This window comes from Pipra filicauda, unplaced genomic scaffold (genome assembly GCF_003945595.2).
Source record: "Pipra filicauda isolate LSUMZ 115617 unplaced genomic scaffold, ASM394559v2 scaffold27_size4233163_pilon, whole genome shotgun sequence".
Classification (NCBI taxonomy): Eukaryota; Metazoa; Chordata; class Aves; order Passeriformes; family Pipridae; genus Pipra; species Pipra filicauda.
Genome location: NW_024104398.1, coordinates 517297 through 533019, shown reverse-complemented (window position 1 = coordinate 533019; position 15723 = coordinate 517297). Strand labels below are relative to the sequence as shown.

Here is a 15723-nt window from a genome sequence, read left to right as displayed (position 1 = left end):
TTAATGATCATCTAAATCCTTGTTTGTGCAAATATATCTCTGCTTAAAGAACATGGTTTGGCAAATATCCATCTGTTTCTAGTTAGGGAATGTTTTGGTTTGGGTCTTTAGATTCAGGGGACTTTAAGTCTATGCCTATTTTGCTAGTTATGAAAGTAGACAGATGTACTGCCGATGTCCTACATTTTAAGCAGAATTTTAGTACTCAGTTCTGCCACTGTATGTTAGAATTAAGTTATTTTGCTTCTGTTTCTTCAATTTTACTGCCAAGAGGTAACTGATTCTGCTGAATTACTTAATGTTCTAGTGGGAGGGTATCTACAGTGATTCCAGAGACCTTAAGCAGGTTAGTTGTCTACTTAAATAAAACACTTTAGCTTTTTTGGTCCTAGGGATCAATTTAAATAGAATTTGGCTGTACTTATATATAGCTATAAAATAAATTTTTAAAACAGTACCTAAAAACTTAAGGCAGTATCATGCATGCTATTACAGTATACACTAACCTGTGAAAAGAAATGGGAATTGAGTAAATCGGTGAAGCAAATACCACAGTGAAAGATATTTTTATTAAAGAGAGCAAACTGAAGGCAACTACATTAAAATGCTTTACAAAGAAAGATCAACAAAAATGAGCAATGTATGCCTACAAGGAAATGTCAGTTGCCTGCTAAGTAATGAAATGTTTGTACAGATACTTAGAAAATTCTCCAGTGCATTAACCCTAATCACACACTTTGTATAAATTTGAACTTTTGTCCAACATTATATACTCAACAATGCATATGTGAACAGAATCACATCAATACTGAGAAATGCACGCATGCATTTGTAATTTTTGCTTTGGCTGCTAAAGACAATAGGATGATAGCTTTCACACCATTAAAAACACATATATTTTATTAAGTCAGATCAGATTCCACAGTTGTCGGACGTGACAACTAGAGCCAAAGTGCTAAAAAATGAACACACTCTTCCTAGCTCTTTCACTGACTTTGACACAATACTTTCTGATTTTCTCATTTAAGAATTGGTAATATAATATACATTGGGTGTGTATATATATCTATATCCATGGAATAACTGCCAAAAAACTTCTAGAAATTTTTCAAAGGAGAAGAACTATTGATATATGAAAAATCATGTCTTTTTTATACTCCAGAAATGTCTAATTGCAGAATAACGTGGAATTATGTACTCTGTGTGTGCTCCAATAACTATTTTTGGCTTCAAAGGTTGTTCTGTTCATTCCAAGTCTTAAGGATTTACTTGTAACCTTGTGCCTTCTTAGACCATGGTCATTATTTTTATTATACCTTTACACAGTAGAGGTGTGACCCATTCTCAAAAACTGAATACACATACCTAGGTCTTCCAGAATTTCCATTTTCACACAAAAACGTTAAAGCTGAATCAGCACTTTCCCTTTGATAATTCAATAGAGGGATGGGTTTCTTCAGAATTCCTACAGGAAAACAAAACGCAATTCAGATACTACATACTTTTTATTTTATTTTGTTTAATGTGTTTTTGAGCAACTTAAAAAAAAGAAGAAAGCAAAATGACTAGAATAGTAAGAACTCAATGTCTTTACACTGTTCTTGATAAATTCCCTGCATGCTTACTTCAATGTAAACTTGTTTAAATGCTAATGTTAGTAAATGGAACCTTGAGATACAAAACAGGTCTAAAAGAATAAGAACAGACATCCAGAATTTATCACAAACAGCTAAGCCAGAATCAGTACCCAGATATGTACACATTAACTTGATGCCAGCTAAGTTTAATAAAATGTCATTGTAGCAATGCTGAGCAGAGCTTAGGGGATGAAGTCTGGTTCATTCTCTGGGGAAAAAAAGTCCTGTACTAAGTGACAGTGAGATGAAAACTGAAGCAAACCTTGGCTCAAATTAGCAAGATAAAAACCAAAACCCCTCACGATTCTTACCTAGTTGAACAGCTTCTTCAATAATCTTTTTATTCAGATCCATGGCTCTCTGATCTGTAACTATGGCAACCTCTTTTTCCAAGGCCTGCAGTATAGCTGCAATAGCAAGGGCTCCCGGGGGCCCGTCATTCTCTTCTGGTGGCTCATAAGTGAAGTGGGTAGGAAATCCAGTTGTTATCAGCACAGAGCGGGCATGGGAGATGGCCAGGCAGGCCTTCAGAAGCTCATCCTGGCGTTGCAGGTGAATTATACCCCGGTCTCCTACAAAAGTGTTTTTAAAGAGAGCAGTACACTTAAATCTATCATTCCCCTTCTGAAGTTTCCCTGTGAGTGAAACTACATACTATAGTGACATAAAATGGGTTAAAAAAACAAGAGAAAGAAAAACCTCTGGTCAAGGCAGGAATTGGGGTAATTTCCTCAGGAAACCCAAGAAGGTGTAGGATATGAGTAATGAAGATAATGGGCTCTGTTTCCAGGTTAAGAATATCAGATAGCTGGATTTTGAAAATTACAATACCTAGCATTTCTAGGTATTAGTGTAAATAGCACTTTCTGAAAGCTTATTGCATATTTTTTCCTTTCCTTTGGCTCCCACCTTCCTCTGATCTGTGATGACAGTCCTGCTAGACTTTGTCTAGCTACTGAAGCTAGATTGCATCTCAAGCACTCTCGACCTTACAGAAGTTCTGATGAAGACTTCAGACACGTAAGCTGGTCCTTTGTCTCTAACTTATCTAACTTGGGGAAGAGCTAATTCCCAAATAAATTTCACTTAATGAAATGATTAACCACAGAACAGAGGTTTTGGAGACATTGTAAGTTACACGGGGACTTTTATAAACTCAATTAAAACAGTGGTATCAAGTGATTGTTATATGTTCTTGTAACACTTCATGTAGCAGAGAACTGTGTTATCAGACTTTGAGAAATAGGTGAATATTAACAGAAGTCTCTTCTCACGGGTCAGTCCCTAAAGAGGCAACACTGTGTTGTTATCTGTGTACGGCTCTCATTGTTCAAACACTTCCTATCCCCTCTCCCTTCCCTACCACTTGGAGACATAAGCTCACAGCTCAGTCCTTTCAATTGCTAGCACTCCTGAAAACCATGAATATCAGCATGATGTGCCGATATTCATTAGCTGACAGAGGTAAGTCTTCATTATTCCTTTCCATCCTCCTCACATCTTCATCTTTCTCAGTCCCCCCACCCCCGTGCTTTCCTCTTTTTGCTCTCAGTTTCCCCTTTGCCATTTCTCCCTCTGTTCCTCCTAAATAACATATAGGCAATACACATATAGTGGACAGAGAAAAACATTCTGAACAAAACTTAGGTTAACAGAAGCAAGAAATATAAGTCTCTGAGAAGTGGGGTATATTAACTGAGACAAAGCATTTACTTTCCTTTAGCAAGAAAATGAGCTAACTCTTAAGTTAGGTCCTGTATTTCTGCAGAGTGTGGCACTATGCCAAGCTGAACTCCAGAGAGTGGGAAAAGGAGAGGCCTTATGAGTAAAAATAAACAGACCCAAATGTATGCACACAGCCCAAACCCAGAGCTTGGGAGCGCTGGGCGTAAGCTGTTTTCCACTACTGCCCACAGAGGATTTCAGAAAATTTATGGGACACTGAGATCAGAATTTGCAGCAGCCAGAGGGGACTAACTCAGAGTGTGTATTTTAGGAATGGCTGTCCTATTCAGTTTGCCTTTATTTACTTCTTGTCTTCCTTGTACACATGTGCAGCACCAACTCAACCTTATGTAGTCACCTGGTCACTTTGGTTCATCACACAACACCTCAGTAACAAATACATCAGCAGAGCTTAATGTAATTCCACCCATCAGAGAGGGGTGTTTGAAAAACACAGGCAAGCACTAGAATTTTCTGGTAGGAGCACAGTAGTCATGAATATATGTAAAGAAATGTGCTATTTACTCAACAGTGAATACCCATGTAGCTGTTAGCAGCATGATGAGGTGCCCTGTACTTTACATACCAATTTCAGTTTTATTCAGTAACAGTTCTTATTCCCCGTGGACTCTCCAGTCTGCTGCAAACATCGATGCTTCTGTGTACTTTGAGAGTATACAGTCATCAACATCAGATATTCTATTACCCATAAGGTTGAATGGTTTTGGCCAGACCCTGATATTAACTACAGTAACAGCAAATATAAGACCTATTTGTATAAACTCACTGTATTCCACAAAGAATTCTTAAAATTGCCTTTAGAGTCTTACTGTGTACTTGAATTTTATGAATATCTAAAAAGTCAGGATAGATCACATCTACCTCAAAATGAATCCACTAAAGGAAGACAGTTTTTGTTCATACCTGGATCTATTCCAATCAGGGTCTCTAGAGTCTTTATCTTTTGGGCTGCTTCTGCTGACACAACACTGAAATGCAGAGGATCTTGAGAAATGCAGTGGACTTGTGGGACTCCCCTTAATGATCCGACATTGTTGTTCTTTAGGTCAGTAATGAACATGCAGCCAGGAGAATGAGTAAAAGCTAATGGAGCTCCTAAAATGGATGAAGAAAACTCCAGTTAAATGTTATTATTGCAATATATTGAATTATCAGAGTGATAAAATTGCAAATAGCTACTTAATTTAACAACACAGAGCCCCTGTCTGATGACACTTATACAAGCAGGTGATATTTTAAGTTACACTGCAGCAATTAATACACTGAGAAAGAAATGTATGCACATACATCTGAAAATGCTTTCACTTTTAAAAAGCTCACGTGGGTAGTTGAGATCAGTTTTTTCCACAATGTCCTCTCTAGTCTAAACTTGAGGCAACTTAGGAACAGAACCCTCCCAGGATGTTGGTCGGGAATTGAGTCTGAAACTTGGGTTTGACATGCACGAAGCAACTAATGCACTGACGTAATGACAAGATAATGCTTAAGTTTGCCCAGTGTGTTGGTGACATTGTTTCTGTAAGAATAAATTAATTTTTCAAATTCTAGAGTGCTGCTGGAAGCTATAATGTCTCTCTTGTACCTTTGAATATCCTTATGATAGTTAGATGACAAAACTGTCAACTCTTCCTGCTGGCCAGGAGTAGTCTAACAGATTAAGAAAATGGGGTCTAGCATCTCTGCACAGTGTCTTGCCAACCTAGCTAGAAGAGCTATAACTGGCAAGGAATAATGACAAAAGGTGACCCATAAGCCTTAGCAAAGGGAATCTGAGTAGCCTCTAAAACCCCGGAGAAAAATAAGCTTGTATAGACCCGACAGTATAGCTGAAAATATTTCCTGTCTTTCTACTAATTCCAGAAGTCTGGATCTAGATGATACTTGATTTGGCAAAATTGGTACATTGTTAGATAAATCACAACTGGTATACTCAAGCAAAAATTTACTTTGTTAGGAGGGTGAAAAGGGAGGAGATATTTCTTTAAGAAGTACATATATCCTTGGTTTGTGCTAGATCTGCTGGGAATCTGTGGCTAGTAATTTGAAAGCATGTGGTGAACATGCTTGTTGAGTTTTAGTATAACTCACCAAACCCTGTGAGCAGACAATATTTTTTGTGACAAGGTTGCAGATTGATCTAAAGTATGAGTACTGGTGATATGGCAGAATTTTAACTACCTAGCTGAGAAAGAAGCACAGCAAGATAAGAACTGTCCAAGAAGTTCCTGGAATGCACTAATGACAACTGGTTTTAATAAAGAAAATGGAGAAGTAAGCAGAAGGCAGCACAGACAGTTGCTTTGGGCAACAGACTGTAGAGTTGTTGGCAATATTTTTCTCTCCTTTCCCTGCACCAAGAATGCACAAGGAAGATGGACAGAACTGCTGAAGAACACAGGAAAGAGTGGGATTTTCAGCTTGGATTTGGCACTGGAAAAAAGAGATTGTATGTAAGAAAGAAAAAAAGTCACTTCTAGAGCTTAACATACTTAGAGCAGGTGATGAGAGAAGTTCAGATAAACATCTGTTAGGAACCACAAGGATATAACAGATCCTGCAAGGAGACAAAGCAGGTGACCTTCCAATGTTCTCCCCATTATACTGCCTATGATTATTAAGCTTCTTTTTCAGTAAGAATGAAAATTTGGTATTTCATTCCACACTAGTGACTTAGAGCAGTATATAATCCTGTCACTATGGTTTCGTTGCCTGTTCTTACCCTTTGTGCTCATGCCTGTTATAAATGACTGCATAGAGTACAGGACAGCTCTGTGCAGAGGACAAAGCTTCATTTATGTAAAGTGTGTCACATATATTTAATTTTGGAACAAAATCTAAAAGCTCCACATTCTCCGTGAGACAATTACGAACCCTTTTCCAGATCAATCAATTTGCTAGCTCTTGACAACATTTTGGAAAGAGTTCTTGTTGCTCCTTTTTTTTCCCCTTCTTTTTTTCTTTTTCCTTTACTGTTGTTTTACTGCAATGTAATAAGAAATAATATTTTAAAAGGAAGAAGCTTAAAAATTAATGCCTTTAAACTTCTAGTTTTTTGTAACGCTTAAAAAGATGTTTTGATGCTGCCAGAGCTTTAGATTTAAGCCTTTAAAATACACGAAAGTGGTGAAATTTCAGTAAGAATTTTCTTTAAAGTAGACCTGTATTTCAGAATAGAAAACAGTCCTGTCAAAGGCTTTTTTTGTTGTTTGGTTGAGGTGTTTTTTATCTTACCCTGAAATCAAGCCTTCTAATCAGCCAACTCATTCAGTCTGCATTAGAAAGAAAAAAGAGAGGAAAAAAGGAGATCGAAGGATAATGTAAAAAGAGTCTTCAAACAGCACATACTGCAGTTGATAACTGCTTCTGCTCCTGTTACTCCACAGGCCCAAAACACTGGAATATCACCAGGGTGAAGGTGAACTGGATCTCCATAGTCTGGTTTAGAAAGATCTTGTATTCCCAGCAGACCTGGAATTGATCAAAAATTAAATCATGAGCGATTCTAATTAAGCAGTAATACTTCAAAGCCGGGGGGTGGACCCCAAACATCATTTAGTGACACCGAGCTAGGAGTGCAAGAGTGTCAAGTCCCCCTGAAGTGGCACATTTAGTTTGCTTTCGAGTGCGTATCCTCAAGAGCCTGAGCTGACTTGTTCTCCCTTTTTGATAACACCGGTAAAAATGTATTTACCTTATTTCTGTAACAAAATACAAGCTAGACATCTATGCTGAGTTTCCAAGACAATATAAATTTTCTCTATTGACAGAAGAGTTACATTCATAACACTGGTAAACAAGAATAAACGACTGCAATGCAAAATGAGTTCTTTCTAGAACATATTTTCTACTGCTTTCACTTCCTACATTCTCTAGCTAGAGAAATGATCAACCGCTCTTCTTCCTCTCCAGCTTAGATAACTACATCTCATTCTTAGCCAGCTTTCACTAAATTGTCTTTTGCTTTATTCTGACACCTACTTTATTCTAACATCCTAATCTGGGTCATTCTAAGCACTTGTTATCTTCCCTCGGTTTTAAATTTTTCATATGCTCTAATATACCACTGTCTTTTCTGGAATTAATTTATATGATCTGTGTATATATATATATACTCTTTTCTGTTAAAAATAAACAAATAATGGAGTCCCTCACTCGTCTTGTTCCTCTACTCATACTAATGACTTATAACTAGTTCCTCAGATTGAAGTACTCGGATATGTTACTCAAATATGCTACCGGAGCGTCATGTTAACCAGTGACATCTCCTTCCACGCCCAGCAATGTGATCCTTCTGTGTATGCAGCCCATGATTACCAAATTTCTGACAGCAGAGGGGAAATGATTGCAATCTATCTTCATATTACAGGTGTTTGTTTGGTTTTGTTCTTTTTCAAACAGCCTCCTGACTTACAATTTTTTTTCTCAGTTTTCCCTTGCAAAGAATAGGCCTATACTTGTTTAAACTAGGTTTTAAAAGAAAAAAAATTATTGTCATATTTCTATTTATTCTGTCTTAAGTGTTGTGCTCAATGTATGCTATTTCAATATTTTTAAAAATAATGCAGTATTTACTTTCACAGTCATCCACTAAGACACAAAATGCATCCACACATACTTCTCCCCATGTTGTCAATCACTGCTACCCTGTCCCTGGAATCTCTGACAGCAAGAAAGTATTCACATAGAAATGAAACTGCATACATTTCAGAAAAATGTGATTACACTTTTTTACCAAAACCACTGCTGCCATATAACTTAATTTATCTACATCAGAGAGCTATCTTTTATCTAAGAAATCTGTGTGTTCAGCTCATTTTGTTTTGGTTTGGTTTCTTTTGGTTGGGTTTTTTTTTTTTTGGTTGTTGTTTTAAATTCAGGTTTGTGATCGTTGGAAGGATTAAAGCATAACAAATTTAGTGGTGCAGGTATTTCAATCCTACCACTTCCCATGGTTTCCCCCATCACTTTTATACAAAGTAAAGTGCATGCAGAGTGAAAAATGAAAAGCACTGACCAGGGTCACCCATGTGAATTGGTGCTCCGTGGGCTTCTTTTAATTCAGACGTTGCTAGCACAGCTGCTTCCAACTTGCTTTCAGGAATAGGTCTCATTGTGACTACTAAGTTGCAGCAAAAGGGAGAAATGCTGTAGCAAGGCACAGCTGTCTGGCAGTTCAAAAGAATCCAAGGTGTTAGCAGGAACATTGAATAATACTTCTAAAGTATTAGAATAAATACGTCTAAAACATTGTGCTGTACTTCACTTTAGAAAGGCTGTGTAGTAACATTCATTTTAAATCCTTAAAAAAAATTTCTTAGTATCCCATTTTTTTTTCTTGTAAGATTCCATACTGGAGGCTTCATCATATAGATCATTAAAAATTTCAACATCATGCATTTCTTGCTTCAGCGAATACAGCTAGGTGACCTCAGGATATTTTGAATGTTGTTAGAAAGCAATGGTGTGATCCCTATACAGAAAGGGAAAAAGCTAATAAAAAATCATCACACAGCTACAAATCTGTTTGGTCTGAATCTACTCTTTGCACTTGAATACAGTGCTCTGTAACACACCAGGGTCAGGAACTGCTGCTGGCAGTACCCACTTCTACAGAAGAAGCCAGTTTCATACATACAAAATCTTTCATGCCTCTGCAAATGTTCTATGGAATTCATAATCCTCACCAACAGGAATGCTGAAGCACCTTTTCTATTTAGAAATAAAGCAGGGTGGCTTTTTAGAACAAAATGTCTGATATCTGAGTTGCAGTTGAACATAAACAAGATATGCAGAGAGCTAAAGCTGTCTAGAAAATGTTCATTTGAAGTCTTTATAATAACAATAATCACACCTGTCACTGAAGAAACACACAGTGCAGTTCTTCACAGCATTGATGTACCATAAACTATAAAATTTTCCTAATTCTGAAATTTATAAGCAGATACATAGTTGTATTTTTTTTCTTTATCTTGGTACGAGGACTCACATATGAGATACATTTTGACCAGGAGCATAGCAAAACGATTGTGAAATGGTAACACTGAAAACAATAAGAACCTTTGCCTAGGAGAACTGCATCTGCACTAAATGAAAAAGGCATGCAGATATGTACTTCGGTGTTCTTAGTCTATCTAGTGGAGCCAGAATTATTCTAAGACCTCTGTTAACATTAAAATCTACACCATAAACTTTCTGAGCACAGTCATAATTTTCAGTGCTATCGTAGACACCTCAAGTCTTCAGGAACATCTTCTGTCCCAGAGGTTTGGGTTTGTAACAAATGTGCAGTTTAAAGGTTCTACTTTCACTGAAAAAGTCCAAAACGTGGCTGTTGTGCAGGAGAAACTGCTACTATCATCATCATCATGGCTAGGCTTCGTGAATGAAGATTATAATGGCTCATAAAATGACTATAATGGCTCATAAAACGACTATAATGGCTCATAAAAGGAATATTCCATCTGCAAGTTGGAGTTGGTATGGAGAGCAGGACATGTAAAGGCATGGTCAGAATAGGGCATGGGTCACCGGTTAAAACACAGAGGGCAAACCAGAACAGAATCCAAATGAAACGGCCACCACAAGACACAGGGGGAAAACTTTGCCACAAAAAATAAATAAAAAAGCAGACTGGCCTTGCACTGAACTGGGGCTGGGAATATTCTACCCTGTAATTTATGCACTCAGCACTAGAACATGACTGAATTTACTGTATAGGTAGGGAAAAAAAGTTCTTATTTTGAGCAATAGGTATTATGCACCCAACATGTCCAACAAAAGTCACAGCAAAGTTACAACAAAGACTATGTGTGTGTGCATATACTTACTTTGTACATGCTTACATTACATTTTTGCTCAACGTTTCTTACAGGAATGCCCGCACTTAGGACTGCTTTTTCAAAAGAGAAGCTGCAGCCTAAATAAAATGTCACCATGTCCTTCAGTTGTTCAGAATACTCCTTCAGACTTTTCAGTGATCCAGTACAAACTCCATGCTCATATACTCGGTACTGTAGGCAGTCAGTTCTAGTGAAATAAGAATTTATCACAGCTTTATGATATTTTTTGTAAACAAAGTGAATTGGTTGAATTGACATTAACCCAGTATCAAAACACAAGATACAGCCTACTTTATCCACTTTTTTCTTTCTGAGTAACAATGAAACAAAAATGCAAAAACATCATAACACCTTTTTGTGCACAAAACCAAGCCTGTAAACACAACATGTTAGAGTTTGAGATTTTTAGGTTTTATAGGTTAAGGTCCCTTATATGAATCTTGTCTCAGGCTCTCAAAAATTAGGAAGCTGGTTTAAGTCTTGTTTTTAGTGTTTACCACAGGAATGAATCTTTCAAATTTCAGAGACCCTACAAGTATCATGTATTTACCATGGCCAGGTTTCTACTAAATAAAACAAATGTAAAACCCTATTATTTAATTCTGCTGGCTCAGACGCAAAATATTTAGAAATTACACAAAATTTCACCTTTGATTAGAGAAATACTTGCAATACTGACAATTATCCTAGCATGTTTCTCAAGAACAAGATGACCAGGCTGTTAGACATAGTTTTCACTCAAAGGTATAACTCCAGGAAAAGAAACGTGTTCAAAATGTACAACACTGTAAGGAGGCTGTTTCCTGAAATCCTCTGTTCTGAAACCCTCAAACCATCAGCATTCACTGCAGTACTTTGACAGGCAGGGTTGGTCTGTAGTTACCTGATATCAGAATCACTACTCAGAGAAGGACATTTCCAGTCACCTGGTTGACTTCTGTACAGCAGTGGCAGGGGTCCATCATTTGCATGGCAGAACTTCTCAAAATCATCAGCCAGGGACTTGGGCAAAATCACAACATTGGCCTGTTTATAGCCTGAAATTGTGGAAGGTTGGAATGAATGGTTATTAATTCAGCTTTCTGTTTGTGAAACAATAACTTTTCCATATAGATTTCTTTAGATAGTCTATAAAAAATTACCTGAAGGAAATTTTCGATTCAGAATGCCGCAATTAAATTAAACAACTTCTTGAAATGTTTCAAAAATCATAGCTAGATGTACTCTATATGTGAAGTCATTCACAGCTAAAATAGTTGGCAGGCATGGGTATCAGTAGAATATGAAGACAGTATAATTACTTTAATAAACATTTCTATGAATTTATACATAAACATAATTTATTACCTAACCTGGGGAGTTAGTGTTCTGTAGGAAAATGCTTTACTTTGCAAATGTTAGCCCAGAGCCAAGGAAAGGCTACTTTCACAATTATTTTTCACAATACCAAGCTACAGATCATGTCCAGTACAACAGTAAACCCCTGGTATCTTGATGTTTGTAGCCCATTCTTTAGAATTTCTTGACTGTGGAATTTTATTGTGGGCTGCAATTAAACAGATATGATTAGAGTTTGGAAATAAACTCTTGCCTGTCCACTGATCCTCAGTCACTTCCACTACTGCTAAATAAAAAAAAACCTAAAAAAACCCCAACAAAACCAAACTGCTACACTTTCTTAACTTGGAATCAGCTCTGATTTAAAAGGTTGTTGACTACTACCATAAAATAGCTTTTAAAGACATTAACATTTTTGCAACAAGTACCACTGAAGAAAGGTCCCATTCATTTATTTAGCAAAAATTTATTTTCTAAACAGTAGTAGTTAATACCAATGCCATTTAAATTTTCCTGCATGTAAATGCCAGCTGTTCAAATACTTAGAGGAAACTTGGAGTACAACTTGTCTGTGGTGTATATACCCAGCAATTAACAGTCCCTAACTCTGGCACTGATACTTTCCTGAAAAGTCATTACCATTACTGTCTGATATCAGTCAGGTGAGTAGGAGGCTGCATAGATGCACTCACTTTCTTAAATACTGCATTAACCTGTCATCCAATCTTTAAATCAATGATCTGCCTTCAAAGGCTGTAGGAAATCAGCCAAATCTTACTCTTGACCAAAGCTAACAAAGAAATCCAAAGATAAAATTCCATTCCTGATGGAAAAATGCAAAGCAAAGGCTGAGGTGAGCATGTATTTGCATACTGAATTTGCCCACAAACTGCTCTCTTGGGCGTACTCAGCGCAAAAATTCATTTTATTACTGGCAGAAGTTACTAAATACAGAAAGAGCTTCTTGCTAAACACAGAAAAATATTTTTGTTAAATAAACATACTAAATTTATCACTGAATAAAACACTACATTCGGTTACCCCTCAACTTCATTCCCTACCATCAATAAGAAATCCACAGGCACTTTCTACTTTGCTAGTGATATTCATGAATTCTTAAAATTATGGTTTTATTCGGTGCATTCAACTCAGACAGCGCTGAATTTAACATACTAGTTATAGCTGACAGACTGAATCTGCAGGAAAATATTGGATAAACTCAGGAAACTTCATTATAACATTTTGAGAATTTTACTGCTGCTCCCAATAGCTACCCTTTTTTTGTATCAATGAAAAAGTACTTTTTCCTTCCTTTATCTTGTCACATATTCACTTGCATTATGGAGCCATCATTATGAATGTATTCACAAGCAACAGTAGTGAAACTGGATGTGCTGATCAACCTGGGCATTAATTCAACACACTCATGTCCTAATTCAGAGAAGTTTAGAAAGAGCTTTTAATTTCTCTGGTGAATGACAATGAGGACAGCAAGAAATAATTGGTTTACTTGTGCATCATAACAACAACATAACACAATTTTAAGGATTCTGAGAAATTCCAATTACTTAAGTGTTCCAATAGTTCTTTTAGTCTTTGTATAATGAAGCTGTATGCTCAAAAACTCATTTTGTATGTCAACAATACTTTTTTGAAATGTTAGAACCAATACATTTGAACTTACTGCAGCAATACACGCACTTAAAAATTCAGCTGGGGCAAACTCCAGATTATTAACATTATAACGGTTTTTGTTATTATTTTTCAACTTATGTTCTGATGGAAAAGAAAAACACAATTTCAAGACTCATTATGATCTAGAAAATGACCTTTAACATTCTTATATTATAGTAATGCTACTACACACAGCTTTGCCGATCAGCTATTTGCCACAGTATTTTTAGTTGTTACATTTTAAAGTTGATCAGAACAATGACAGACTTCTCTGCTTCTGTAGAAGTCCAGCTATGAGAGGCAAGACAAAAACTGATCTTCCAGAATGCATTCAGTTATCTGAGTATAACACTAATTTTTCCCTCCCCCTTACAATTCCCATTCTTGCTGAGTCAGTAATTTCCACCTTTGCAACAAATGAAGCAGAAAACCACTGCTGTAACTATATATCTCAAATTCTTCCCCAAAGCATATCTGATGCCTTAAGGAAAGCAAAGTCTCTGTAAAGAACACAGTAGGTCATCCTACACATGTGATAATAACATGAAAAAAACCAGATTCGGTTAAAGATTTGCCAAGTATTTCCTGCACCCATAATTTCTCAATGACACAACTGGGAGCTGAGGGATTGCAAATGAAGTCCATGTATGTTATTCAGGTACGATGGCATATTTCCTCTGATGTAGCTTTCTGTCTAAAAACCACTGTCAGGTGTTTACAATGTGATTTCAAAAACACCCAAGAACTTAACATTTTCAATTTAATATTTATCAATTTAACATTTTCTTTTCTTTTACTGCTTTTGATATTTCTACATTCCTTCACAAACAATAAAAAGAAAACATATAGTTATGAATCTAAAATGGAACCATTTTTGCACATAGAGCAGTTAGGTTTACTTACCTTCTGCCATGCCTGAAGTATTACTAATACTGAGTCTGTTTAATCGAATTATTCTTCTTAACACATGGGGAAGGAGAGATTTCAAGCCTCCTGTCAAAAGCATCTTTTCATCCTTAACAGAAAGATAATTATAAATTTAAACACAATGCACTTTTTTTTTTGACATCTTAAATGTTGATTTTCTGGAGAACTTAGCTTAAGTTTCCTCCTCGTGTTTCACCAAAGCTGTTATCACTGGGAAATTCTAAGTTATAACTCAAAAGGCAGTTCCAAGTCAAAAGGTTATCTCACTGACATTTTATGACTACGTATAAATGGAATCTTTCAATAAATTAGCTGGAGACATGCTTTTTAACATTTCGGATAAAATGCAAAATTTTGCTGGCCTGTAATGTAAGAAACAGACTTCTTTCTTTCCTGATAAATATTCATTTTCTGGAGTATTCACTTTTTCAAAATTCATTGTAACTTTAAAATTCCAAAAGCACAAGCGGATTTACCTACCAAGCTATAATCTGTAATATTATTTTTCTAATCAAAATTAGCAAGGCAACCTGGTAGTAAAGAGAGAACGATATTCAGAAAATGTCATTGTAGTACATTCCACAGGTATTATGCTTTTCAAATATTAATTATGTAGAAGTGAATACTCCCATGGCTATTCTTCCACTGAGAAAGCAGACATATAGATGTTTAAGTCACTTGTCATACAATCTGGAGTAGGCAAAGAAGTAAGTACCCTAATTACAGGCAATATCTGTCTCTTTTTACATCTTTTAAAGGTTTTAAATGTCTTTTTTTCTGCAATCCAGATGAAGTTCAAACACAGTTTTTTTCTCAACTAAACTACCTAATAACTAAAAAGGGTTTATTACATCACTATTAGGAAAAAGTAAGAGTTAAATCAGGGTAAAATAATAACTTGTCTGCTTAAGATTTTAACTTTGGTCACTTTTAGGTAAAGAAACTGAACTATCCTCCAAGTATTCGAATTACCAACCTCCAAGTTTTTCTTTAATTCAGAAGAAGCCATTCTTGATGTCATTCATAAGAAGTAATAAATACAATAGAAGTGGTGCTGCTCTTTTTAAAAGATGCTAGTAAATTAATGTATAATGAGGTGTTACAACCTTCTAGCAAAAGTTAACTTTTCTGTTAAAGGTCCACAGTTTTTGTGTTATACCTATTACAGTACAAAGTTTCACTCTCACAGTGGAGTGGAATTCTGAGCAATCATTCCTTAATTAACTTGAAGATGAGTGATATGTTTTGACTGAAATTGTACTTTCATCCTAGTCAGTCCAAAACTTTCCCAAAGCTTTTCCCAAAGCTTTCAGAATTCAGAGAGGTTAGGTTGGGTATTCTGAAATTTTTATATAACATTGTCAGCCAAAACAAAACACTAGGGGTTTTTTTCTGAATTCTAACTTACTACTTTCTAACTCTTCTCTACTTTGCTACTTTACATTATCATTCCGTAAGCTGCACAAAAATAGTCTTCATGACAAAATCACAAACAATTCCAAACACACACTTTAAAGATAACAAGAAATTGGATTTAGAGATGTCACTGAGCACTAATCCAG

At 36.1% G+C, this 15723-nt stretch overlaps 1 protein-coding gene across 3 annotated transcripts in view; it reads right to left on the bottom strand.

Moving 5' to 3' along the window:
* Positions 1-15723, bottom strand: part of DGLUCY (D-glutamate cyclase) — a 48192-nt gene that overhangs the window by 12510 nt on the left and 19959 nt on the right. For 2 of the 3 annotated variants that reach the window (XM_027739965.2, XM_039382664.1), the window contains exons 3-10: positions 14138-14249; positions 11106-11259; positions 10211-10409; positions 8398-8548; positions 6729-6851; positions 4287-4478; positions 1949-2209; positions 1366-1465 (exon numbers count right to left, since the gene is read on the bottom strand). In XM_027739965.2, coding sequence (XP_027595766.2) covers positions 1366-1465; positions 1949-2209; positions 4287-4478; positions 6729-6851; positions 8398-8548; positions 10211-10409; positions 11106-11259; positions 14138-14240 — 1283 coding nt within the window. In that variant the 5' untranslated portion in view covers positions 14241-14249. Of the gene's footprint in view, positions 1-1365; positions 1466-1948; positions 2210-4286; positions 4479-6728; positions 6852-8397; positions 8549-10210; positions 10410-11105; positions 11260-14137; positions 14250-15723 lie in introns of those variants that run through there. The other variant, XM_039382665.1, reaches the window with a different exon arrangement.